General features: G+C 39.6%; 1 protein-coding gene across 1 annotated transcript in view; it reads right to left on the reverse strand.

Moving 5' to 3' along the window:
* The window catches only part of PROX1 (prospero homeobox 1), a 40,004-nt gene extending 30,522 nt beyond the window's left edge, over nt 1-9,482 (reverse strand). Inside the window, exons 1-2 of the mRNA XM_077811952.1 lie at nt 7,761-9,482; nt 251-358 (exon numbers count right to left, since the gene is read on the reverse strand). Of these exons, the coding sequence (XP_077668078.1) occupies nt 251-358; nt 7,761-9,482 (1,830 nt within the window). The remainder of the gene's footprint in view (nt 1-250; nt 359-7,760) is intronic.
* Nucleotides 9,483-12,703: the final 3,221 nt, after the last annotated feature.

Genomic DNA, 12,703 nt, shown 5'->3' on the forward strand with positions numbered 1-12,703 from the left:
TCTTTGAAGCTTCAGACTTTTGGTTAAAAAGAAACCAACAACCAAAACCAAAACCCAACCTCCTTCCCTTCAGACATGGGCCCCAAGTACACCTCAGTAGAAAAAGTCAAGTGAATAATGATCAGGTGTAATCTCTAGTAGTGAAATTAGAATTAATTGTCATTTACCTTTAATGTGTTAGAGTGATACATTTTCACCACAAAAATGCAAACATGCAATAAGGAGGGGGAAAAAAAGTTTTTTTTCCTACCTTTACATCTGAGAAGTAGGTTTTCAGCATATTGGAACTTGGGTACCGGGTGTAAAAGAACATGAGCTTGGCCTTTTTCAAGTGATTGGGTGACAGACCTTCCTGCATGTAGGATTGAATTAGTCAAGGAAAATGCTTTGCTTGAGAATAAAAGCTGGTTCTGAATATACATGGCTAGCAAAGTACTCCTTCGAGAACTGTTCTGTAAGGACCGACTGACAAATTGTTAACATTCAATTTGCAGCTCTTTAGAACGGTAATTATCTGCAAAAAAACTACATGAGATATGTGAGGATACATAATATATACTGTCTCTCAGTTCATTCTTGGTGTTGGTGGCAGGAATTTTTCAGGTTTAAGGTTTGTGTACCATATGCATGTTCACTTGTTGCTAAGGAAACAAATGCATGAAGCATGTGCCGCAAAAAAACTTATCACAAGATTTTTCTTTCTTTTGCAATTCCAATTCAGTGTATTTTTCTCCCAGCACTGAGCAGTTTATATCATATAATGCTAATGCACATGAAACAATCAGAGGTGCTTTATGATTCTGAGCAATGTTTCATGCAAGTAACATATTTTACCTTTTTTCTTTAATGTCAATATAATTCAGTATCTTCAGTTACTCTGTCTAATCCTGTTATTCCTTTGCCTCAATTACTGGCTTTCTAATGAAAGCTAAATTTCTTTTATAAAGAAACCTCTGTAGTTAAAAATATATATCTATATTGTCTGGTTCTGATTTACACAGTTAACTCCTCAGAGAATGAAACTGTTTTTGGGGCTAACTAATCAATAAGTGTGGGTTAGCAGATCAATAAATGGTCACTTACCCTATAAGGAGGCCTATTTATCCTGGAAACATCATTACCTTTTAGATCTGTAAACAGAAGCAACTAAAACAGTTCCCAAGGGAATGTGAATCTAACCATAACAATCTAGGCTTTCTGATTTTCCCCCAGCTTCTTGGCACTCTTTTGTGTGCTGTGTGCTAGGACGGCTTTGGTCACATCTGTGCCGCAGGCTGGCCCTGCCATTTCCTCAGCAAATTAATGGCTTTATAATTTATCAGAAATGAAGATGCACGTGGAGAAAATCAATGTGGCCCCCACAAGGTCAATTGAGGGTCCTTCCCAGAAGCTTCTCTGAGGACTGTTTTTCCTAAAGACATTCAACGAAAATTTCACTATTTCACACCTTATGGTGGAGAAAGGTCAAACAAGTTCACAGCTATTCTGCAGTGGAGGTGCCTTCACCTTACAGAGCCGATAACACCAGAGAACAAAATGAATAGCTCCAGATCTCAAAGTGAGAAGTTCAAAGAAATATATGCCGATAGGCAACAGACTATTTAGGATTGTTCTGTTAACAGAATATCTTTTCTCGATCTACTGAATTGAGTCAAAACATGCTTATTTATTCATGTATTATTCATACATGCAGACGCAGTTGTAGAAAGAGAAGGCTCATTTTTAGACTGAAAAATGTCACTTTTTTTTAAAATAGTCACTGAAAATAGCTTAAAAACCTCTTCATTTACAAAAAATGCACTGAAAACAGCTCAACTGAACTTGTGTTTTGTTTTAGATGCTTAATGATTACAAAGAAGATAATTTATGACTGACATACTTCTTGTGCCAAGAGAAGAGTTGAAAGAACCTCCAGTTACCTCCATTAAACTGATAGAGAAGTCTAAAAGAGCATTACACTCTGCAGTGCCATCTGTCAAAACGCATAAGTGAAATAATAGTAGCAAGCTGTCACCTATTGCTTAGTGATAAGAGTTTTAGACAAGTCAGAACTTCTACACCAGAAATCCATTTAGTTATATGATTCCACAGGAGGACGGTGCCCAACCAACCAGCGCTTCAATAAATAAAAGAAAAATCCTAAGTCTCCTTAATTTATAATTCCCCTGAAGCAGATAATATCTTGATATCATGTTTGGCATTTGGTCCGTTTCAATGGAAGCTAAGATATGAACTTAAACTCTCCCCAAGCTTCAGTATTCACTGGATTTAAGCATATTATACAGTTGTTTTAAGTATTTTGATTCACTTCGTATTTAGGATTTTTCCTTATTTTTCTGTAATAATGCTAGAGGATATTGATATTGAATAAAACACATATTGAAAGATGTTCTAAAACTCAAATCCCCAGAAGTCCACTTTTAAAATTAGAATTACGCTTTCCTGTTGAGCACTTGGGATTCTTAAAGTGAAATCTAGCATACTATAAATCTTTATGTCTTGTTCCTAAGATTAAGGTTATATTGTGATACAAGATAGATCTCTAATAAACTATTAAAAATAGTTAATGAAGCACTTAAGAGCCAACTCTTAGATAACCCATTGCTATTTCAGTGTAAAACTGAACTGACCAATTGGTTAATTTCCCTTTTAAGTGCTTGTGCTGAAAAGCAACTGTTCTTCCAAGAAAGCACTAGCTGTTTCCAGGATACTTACACACGCACAATGACTCATGATGGAATAGATTCAGTAAACATACAGCTGTACTGAACACGAGCTAAGCCCCATTCAAGGCCAGGAAAGAAAATGAGCACAAATAAATATTAAGGAGGTAAAAGGAAAGGGGGGGAGGGTGCCGAATGGAACGCAAACAAGCTCTGTCTCAGCAGCTCATGTGGCTTGCCTCAATTCTCTTAGCCATAGCTTTGTGAAGACAGATGACATTCAATTCTATGTGTAATGCAAAATAGACAATAACTGCTGAAACTTGAGCCAGCTGCCAGGTGTAAAAAAAAGAAAGAAAGAAAGAAAGAAATGATAAATCCATAAATTAATGAAAGACATCTGCTCAGGAACATAAAAGATCAGAGAAACAGTGTACTGCAGCTGAGCCTAAAGCAGTGTTCAAACAACCTGAGTCTGAGGGTTGTGTGTTTACAAAGTACAATATAGCCTTACCTAAAACAGCAGCCGCCAAAAGGCAAATGTAAGAACTAGGAAGTGGGGATGAGGGAAGGAAATGTATGTACACTCTCCGTGTGTTTTAACTTAAACTACATGTAGACTCTTGCACCTCATTTTGTGCCAAAAAGCAAATGGGCTTAATCCACCGAGTAACTACTGTCTTCTACTAAAATATTTTTATGTGATGAAAACCTTCTGTTCCTCTCACTTTCACCTCAAATTCCTGAAAATGTTCTATTAGGCTTTTGTACCATATACTGGTATTGAATGAGGAGAAAGGAGCAGGAATCTGCCACTTCAGGTAAAATATCTGTAGTTGTAAGGCCAAATTGCTGCTTAAATTACACAACGGTTGCTTTTTTTCAGCATACCTCTAAATTGCTAGGAATATTTCTGCCCATCTTGAAGAACCTTGAAAGAAGAAACTGGACTGAAAGTATACTGGCATTTCCCAGGTTTTCGCAACACCACAGAGTTATCCAGCTTGCTATGCAATTGCTCACTTTTTTTAAAAAAAGTTTAATTAGTTTAATTCTGGTCAGATATAGTAACTTCTCATTTCAAAATGTGGCAATTCACTAATTGTAGCTTTCACATATTGGACTGAGAAACTCGCCCCAGTTGGATTGGAATTCTATTTAAAAATTAAGGATTTAAAAAAAGTTTCACTAACATTATTAAAATCTTCCTTCGGTGGAGAAAATGCTGAACATCGGCACCTGTGCAGATGTCTTAACGGCACCAAAGAAACGACTGTCGTGCTTCAGTTTGATATATGCAAATGTTTTGGGGCTGAACAAGGCTATTTTTCTTGAGATGCAAAGAGGGTGCATGACAAGGATGATCATGCAGAAAAACAATCGGCTGTCTGTTTCTTTTAGCATTTGAATAAAACTTAATATTTGATTAAACAGATTAGTTTGCAAAGATATAGAATACATTCATGACCAAGATATGAACTCACCGTGCAGGTGCATCTTATCTTGTTTCGCAGAATACGCAAACGTTAACCATTTCCTTGCACAATTCAAGAAGGCTGGTAATGATCAGGTGCATTTTACAAATGTAAGTTTAAAAAAACAACAACGAAAAGGACTGGTTCGGGGTTTCAGCCTACTACTAAAACCTGAACTTGGCTGTATCTGTTGGTCTTATGTTCTTATCCTGGCTGTATTGTCCAGAGAAACAGATGTTGCTTTCTGTTCTGAAGGAAAAACTGCCCCTCTTAAGAAACATATTCTTTATATATGCACATTGAACCATGTGAAACAAAGGGGCCAAAACAAAGTCTACTACAAACAAACCTCCATACTCTCTCCCATATGCCTTCACCTAAAATAAACTATAGGCTGCATGGACAAATGGGCAGTTGCTAGAAAAATATCACCACAGTAGTGTTGTATACTGGTGTGCACACTTCTGTGTAGCGGGTATTTAAGAATCTAGCAGCTTTTCAAATATATTTGTATCCAGGCTGCAATAATGACTAACTGGGAGAGTCAGAGTGTCTGCATAGTGTCAAGGGAATAAGGTGTGTGGGGAGAAGGGAAAGCGGCACCCACATTAATATTCAGTTTCCTCACTGGCTCGAGAGGAGGCTGCACACCTTCTCCATCAGAAGTAACATGCTGCGATAATGGCTGCCAGTGAGAGAAAGGAACATGATGTGAGGGGGGGAGACACTGTCGCAGAAAGAGGGGAAAGCAGAAACCAAACAGGACAACAGAAACAGCACAAGTTCCAAAAATACTGAGTTGCACTAGAATAATAAATAGAGTGGGTCATAGCCAAAGGAAAGACTAACCGCTTACACACACACACACAGGTTTTTCCTTTTCAGTCCCCCTTTGAAGAAGTGAAAGATTTTTCATTCTTCTTTCCAGGAGGAAAAGAAAGCTACTTTTACTTAAAATAAAGTAATATGCCACCACGTTGTTAGTCGGCAATTACATAGTTACCGAATTTTGCCCTCAGCTGCACAACCGGGGCTCCTGTTGACTTCAATATAAGCTGCTCTGAGTGCATCAGAAGGCAGAATTTGGAGGAAGGAAGGTTTTCTTTACCTGAATTAGTAATTTTTTAGTGTTTATGGAAGATTCTAGCCTTAAACTGAAATCCATTTTTAAATTCACACAGAGGATACTGAATGGACAATTTCAGAGTAACAGCCATGTTAGTCTGTATTCGCAAAAAGAAAAGGAGTACTTGTGGCACCTTAGAGACTAACCAATTTATTTGAGCATAAGCTATTCGATGCATCCGATGAAGTGAGCTATAGCTCACGAAAGCTCATGCTCAAATAAATTGGTTAGTCTCTAAGGTGCCACAAGTACTCCTTTTCTTTTTGTGAATGGACAATGACACTGCACCTTTCCCTCAATGACAGTGCACCCCCAGCAATGGGCATGAAATCCAACTTGAAGAGATCACCTCCATGGGATAAGAGGCTACTTCAGTCTCCATTCCAATTCATGCTTTGGCCTTTAAAGGTTTGTCTACACAGCATTTAAACACCCGTGGCTGGCCTTGGTCAGCTGACTTGGACTCATGTGGCTCGGTCTGCAAGGCTGTAAAATTGCAATGCAGACATTCAGGCTTAAGCTAAAGCTCTGGGGACCCCTGGGGCGGGGAGAATCCCAGAACCTAGGCTCCAGCCCAAGCCCAAATGTCTACACCCACAGCCCAGCCTGAGTCAGTCGACCTGGGCCAGCTGCGGCTGTGCCGCAAGTCTTGTATTCCAGTGTAGACATACCCTCTGACTGCCAACATAGTTTCCATTTGTGGTGCTTTCAAAATGTGAACACTTGCCCTCTAGGACCTGGACTGAGATCAGCAACACATTTCACGTAGGCCAGCAAATAGTCATTAGATGGCAAAAACTTTTGATAATACCAACCCAGGCTGGATTTGAACCAGTGACCTACTGGTGAAGGGTTCTTTGGGCCTGAACCCACACACCCTGTCTCATGTCCGTAGTCCTTTTAAGTCAAATTGGACAATTCATATGCGTGAGGACTACTCACATGAATAAGAGTTTGCAGGATCAGGCCTTGAATCCCTGCAATTAATTTGCTGAGGAGCCCTTGCCCTTAAAAAAAAAAAAAAAAAAAAAAAAGGTGTTTACAATTAATCTAATCAATCGAAATTATTAACCACAAAAAGAAACTCATTGATAATACAGGCATATACCTGGCATCTGCCTCCACTGCTATTATTGGTAAAAGCACTATTATTACTCAAGGATGGGTATGGTCCTTCAGTTATGATTGCCTTCATCAACTTGGAAAGGAAATTAACTATAGCTAAGATTCTATACTTGTGTGATTGCCTTCTGGAGAGGTCTTACCATAGGTATAAAATATAATTGTATCCTTTATTGAAAGTCCTCAATTTAGCATTGGGAAAATATCATATTTTATCTGCATTTAGTCATTTAAAAAATAAATAAAATCTTCTGACCATACCAGAACACACATTACAGGAAGGGGGAAGAGGGAGAGAGGGGAAGGAGTGTAATTGCTCCAAAAAAATTCCCAAAAGGACTAGTTTACAGAAAATGTATATGGAATAGCTGGATATGCCTAAATATAAGCCTGAGCTGGAGCTAAAAAGTTATTTAAACAAAAAAAAAAAAAGGGGGGGGGGGAGGGAAATGTCCTGTAAATGTAATACAGCTGAAGTTTTATATCTAACTGTGCTCTCTAGCTTTCCAAAATAATTTGCTTTGTGTATGTTAGGACAAAAGATTTCTGTGTACGGCTGAACAGAGGTTAATCATGCATAGCAGGCAGCTGCACAAGGGCTGAGGAACAGATCTCTGGGTGGAGGAAAGAAGTTGATGCAGCTTGAATACATCAGTACCTGTATCTTTTGTGTTTTGTTTGTTTACTCACTTGAGAGCTGAACTGAAGATTTACAACCAACCAAGCGTTTGTTCTTTGTGAGAGTCGGGAACGACACTGTTAAAATGGGTCGGGCTTACTTTGGCTTTAATAGGGAGAAAAAAAATCATTTGGAAGGTTAAGTGTTTTCAGCAGGGAGACACTGCTGAACAAGACATCCCATTTCCCCCCATAATAAAGGGCCCAGTTGCGGAGCCCGTATCTTTGTGAGCACTTACTCATGCAAGTATTGCTATTTACTGCAGTGGGACTACCCGGGGTGGGGGTGGGGGGAAGAGCTCACCAACAGGAGAAAAGGTTGCACACAGCTGGGCCCTGAAGCCTCTCTTACTTTCTGTCATAATTGAAGCAAAGGTTTTACGGGGGGAGAGGAAGGAATCTCTTTAAAGTTCTCCCTGAAAATAGGCCAAGCAGGTGATATAGGGAAAGAGCAGAACGTTCTGGCTGAAGCAGCGCTGTTCATTACCTGATACTTTATGTAATCACTACTCTTACAAGTCCTTGGCTACTCCTTCTTAGAATGTACTATTACCAGAAATACTCTGCACGAAAGCATTGCATACAATATGTAGGCAGTGAAGTTTGTCTTAAGTTACCCAACGAAAGGGGAAAGCAAACTTGCACAGATTGGGCCTGGTATTGCAACCGATTATATTTTTTTTTAGAAAAGGATATTGCACTTCCCGAGTAAGGTGAGATTTCAGACATATCTTGTAGGTCACCACACTCAGACTTTATGAGAGACAAAGAGAGGCCTTCAGCTGTGCTGGGAGGGTGTGCTGGTGAACAAGGATGGTGATTCATATGGTGCGACGACATCTTGGTCCTCAGACTCGTGGTTTCCCTAGTTAAGTCTAAGGATTCTGGGGAGGCTCTATCTTTCCCTGGAAAGGAGGCAGATGGAGCACCTAAGGGATTCTGAAATGGGTATGCCATGAGGGGAAGCGGAAAGGGATGGCGGAAAGAAGATGTGGTGAAGCCCGTGGTAGCCGAGAGTGGAGACTGATGCAAAGAAGCGTGATGGCCACCAGGCGGTGGGGCAGATGCAGATTGGTCAGATGAGTTTTTGCGAACCACGAGTGGAAGTGCTTCTGTTTGGTCTGTGGAATTAGGCATCTGCACATTGCTGAATGTATCTAGCGGGTTTGGAATGATGACGTCACCGAAGCACTGCAGACGCTGGTTTGTGGTATGGAAGTTGTGGTTTTCCCCGTTAACTGCAAATCTTGCTTGAGGGATTTGAAGAGGTGGAAAGACCTGAGGAAGCTGGCGGGAGGGCTTGGATGAGAAAACTTTAACCACTGTGTCCACAACTTGTGACATGGCAGTGTTCAGTTCCTGTTTCAAGGTCTCAGCCAAATGTTTGCCTTCTGGATGGAAAGAGTTTGGCCTGTGCTCTTTTTCCTTAGGGCCTTCTCTTTTAGGCTTATTTTCGGCTATTTCTTGTTCCCTGATCAGGGCTCTTGCACGATCAATGAACTGCCCTGGGTCTAACTCACACATTTCATTATCTGACCTGCCAAGAGAATCCCTTGCTCTAGCATCCATGATTTCTGAACGCATGCTGTCTTCAGACAGGTTACCATCTTCATCATTTTCGGAATCAGTGCTGTCATAGATTTGGTAGAACTTTTCCTGCAGCTGGCGCAGCTGTTTCTGCATGTCCTCCAGCTGCTGTTTCAGCTGTCTGCGCTCCTCTCGCTTCTGTTCTTTTCGAGCTGAAACCAGCTGCTGGAAACTCTGTTGCTGCTGTTGAGGCAGCTTTTGCTTGCGTTTGTTTTCTCTGTAGCTTTCTCGGGGACTTACAGACTGCGGAGCCATCTCTCTTTCATTTTCATTGCCCCTTAATGCCACACTGGGGGAATGGCTCATACCCCGAATTATATTCTCAACCCGGGCGCGCTTAGCTCTCAGGTGCTCGTCACATAACCGATCCATATCAAACTGGCTCATAGCAGGCCTGCCAAAAGGGGAAAGACACTCTTGGGGGCTGTCTCTTGAAGAGTTGCTGCATACATCCTCCTGATGTACTTCTGAGCCTGTACTAGAGAGACCGCTGGCTTGGAAACTGGGCTCTGTGCCACCATTTTTGTTCATGTTATTTTTCAACAGCTGGGAAATTATGGTTGCTCCTGGAAAAGGCATCATGGCATCTTCATACGAGTTCGCCCTCTTCAGCAGCTTGCGGAGTACATTTGACTTTTCCCCATCTGCATGCTGCACCACTGAATACTCAACATCCTGCTCTGAACCTTGGGGATTCATGGCACTAAAAAATGTTGCTCTTGCCTTTGCAAAAAATGCAGATGCTGTCCCTACCGTCCTTTTCACTCCAATATCAACTCTTCTTCTCTTGGTTTGCCTGCTTAAGAGGGCTGTGCTGTCATGGTCAGGCATCACTGGACTGTTATTGTGCCATCTTCAAAAGCTTGTCAGCTGGGCTCAGCTCAAGAATCCTGGGACCCTGGCCAACAGAACAAAAGGACTGATGAATCATTTTCTTTAAATTTCTCCAAATTTCCTGACCTCAATCCTGAATAAAATGCAAAATGCATAGGCTCTGGGATTTATGGCACATTACAATTATTGCAATGTATTATGCACTCTGCTTGAAATGAAACATTTTTAAATATTTCTGCTCCACTGGTTTAAGATGGATTAAGATTTAAAAAAGCAAAAACTGCTTAAGCACCAGTAATATGATTCTCTTGCACAAATGCCTAAAATGATACTGTTTATCTTCAGAAGAAACAGTAGATTAGAAGAACACAGCCTCTGACAACCAATTGATTAAATTTAGGGCATTGAGATACATGTTACAAAAGAAGATGAAAGTAGTCCTTATTTAAGATTTATTGTTAAAACAAGAAGCTATATAAAATTTGGATTAAAAAAATATCAATTGCAATGTAAAAACTGTAATTATGTTTTCTAAGACTAAGAGAAAAGAACTGATAAATAAACATCCGAAGGTCAAAATAACAACTTTTACTTAATTTCACATAAGGTGATGTATGCGTGAGTGAGAGAAGCATAGAAAACATACACACATTTAATACTTTTGTTGCAAAAACTCTCTTAAATCATTAAGGCAGCATTTATTCAGAGTATCAAAATGCATTAAGATTTTTTTCAATGGTCAGGATTAGAAAATATATATATATATATTTAAAAAGAGAAAGCAAAATGGTAAATATCATTAATATAACCTAGCAGATGCCACTGAATTGCCATTGTTGTGTTTTAAATTCTCCAAATACTCTGCCCTTTTTGGTAATTTATATTCTCAAAGTAAATCCCAGTGCTAAAGCATGAAATGTTCACATTTCATAAGCTATGATATAGGGCATTACATTGTTTGCATAAGCAAAATCAAGGCATTTTTCAGTGTTACAGCTCTGTTTTAGAACAGGCTCCAAAAATAATATCTCAAATGCCCAATGAAGCCATTCTTATATGTAACATTTTGGATACACAAAATCTTATTTCCTCTGACATGCAAAAACAGAAGAGAAAAAATATGGAAAGATGAAAGAATATAACATCAATCAACTGCATGAGAAAGGAAGATACCTTCTCTTTATATGAACTCTCATTGTTTCCCAGGAACACAGTATAAAAAGATAACACTTCCTTGCATTTTATAAAAGGTTCTTGACATAATTTGTGACTTATTAACCAGTGATGCTAAACGCACATTGCACATGAAGTGCAATGTTTCTTCCTGTTTCTTAAAATGTAACGCTATACTAAATAACATTAAAATATTTTTCATGCCATGTTTATCTAACATTAAACTTCACATTTGCTTAACAGTGCACAATCGTCACAATAACAGGGTATTTTGCCAAAGGCAGCATGCAGACTTTTTGGAATTGCTCCCATCTCTTTCGGTTCACCTGTAAAAACATCTACGTGCTCCCTAGGACTGCATCTGTGGCTAGTTTTAAAGAATGACTATCCATGCAAATAGGCATAATTTCAGCATGAAATAATCTGTAAAAATCAAGATAGTAGGCAGTACTTAGATTGAAAAAAAGTATTTAAAAATGCTATGTTCATTCTATGGTCTTTGCCCATGTATTTTGGATGTGCTAAAAGAATTTTCAGAGCTTCTGCGTCAAAGACTGTTACGAAAGGAACATGATGCTTGTTTATCTTACTGACTCCTTGTATCCAGGAGGGGAAAATAAAAAATAAAAATTCCCTGAATTCGGAATGGAAATCTAGACCCAATAATTGCTGCCAGCACTCTGTGCAGAAATTGTTGTGAATATAAAAAGTGCATGAAGCAAACTAGGTTATGGAATTAAAAAACAAAAAAGGTCACAAGGCAAATCACTGTGGTCCCAATTCTGAACCCTTACTCGTGCTGAGTAGTGTCTTCTTCTGCCAGTAATTCCACTGGAATCAATGGGATTACTCACATAGCAAGATTCTATTCGATGCAAGTGAGCGTGGCAGAATCAGGTCCTGATTGGAGGGGCATTTATGAAGGACTCCATCCTGCTTCCATCAAAGTCAATGGCAAAATGCCCATTAACTGCAAAGGGGACAGGAACAGGACCTGACATTCCAGGCCTTCTTATTGACAGTTAGACTGGAGCTGAAAGGTGATTTTCATACATGAAAAGCCAAATTCTCTGCTGGTGAGCATGGATGACTCCACTCAAGTCACCGGGTGGCATTCATCTACACCAGAGGAGAATATTGGCCCAATAAGAAACAGGGAGAAGGTTTACATTCCTCTTTAAAGTATATGAATTTGCAAGCTACATGAAATAGCAGCAAGGAAATGTTAAGAGCTTTTGCCTCTGTATGTAAAATATCCCACAGGCATTTTAGCTTCAAAATAATCATCACCAAGAGAAAAAAATTAACTGTACCATGTGCTTTTCCTTCCATTGGTGTATAGTGAAATTATGCTTGATTAAAATCCAACAATAAATTCCCAGACTCAGATCAAAATCTAACGTCAAGTTTTGTGTTTTATGCGCTTCCTAGCAGATTCTGGGCATCTGAACAGAGCTTCTGTCTCCCTTTCCCAGTCCCAACCAAGGACATACACAAAGAGGGCATGCTGTATCCTTGAGGCAGTGACTCAGGAAATAGGTTGGCTGAAACAGGTCATAGGGTCATCGCTACGCATCCTTCCTCCTGAGCTTCCATTTTCCTCTCCCACAAACCATGCATTAACAACTGCTTACCAGCTCACTTCTACCACCATGAGGGAAATCAGTTTTCCCTTAACATATTGGAGGTGCTCTGGAATGTGGCACCCTTTTTCTCTCCCATTCTTATTGGAGGCTGAGGGTGCTTCTCTCACCCTGTGCAATAAACATTTCTGGGTTGCTCCTGGTATTCAATAAAGCCTAAGGGGCTTCTGTCTTAAGATGTGCACTATTCTCAGTCTAAATAATGAGAAATACTTCTACTTTATCCATTGAATTATATCGGCTCATATCCTTGGCTTAAAGGGGCCAAAATGAGTTCATGTCCAGAGGAAAATAGAACACAATGGATAGCAGAATGCAAAATCCAATTCAGCAAGAATGTGTTTGTTGGATGTGACACAGATATTAAAAGAAGACTTTAATACTGGAAAGAAAAAATATTCC

Source organism: Eretmochelys imbricata, chromosome 3 (assembly GCF_965152235.1).
Source record: "Eretmochelys imbricata isolate rEreImb1 chromosome 3, rEreImb1.hap1, whole genome shotgun sequence".
Lineage (NCBI taxonomy): Eukaryota > Metazoa > Chordata > Testudines > Cheloniidae > Eretmochelys > Eretmochelys imbricata.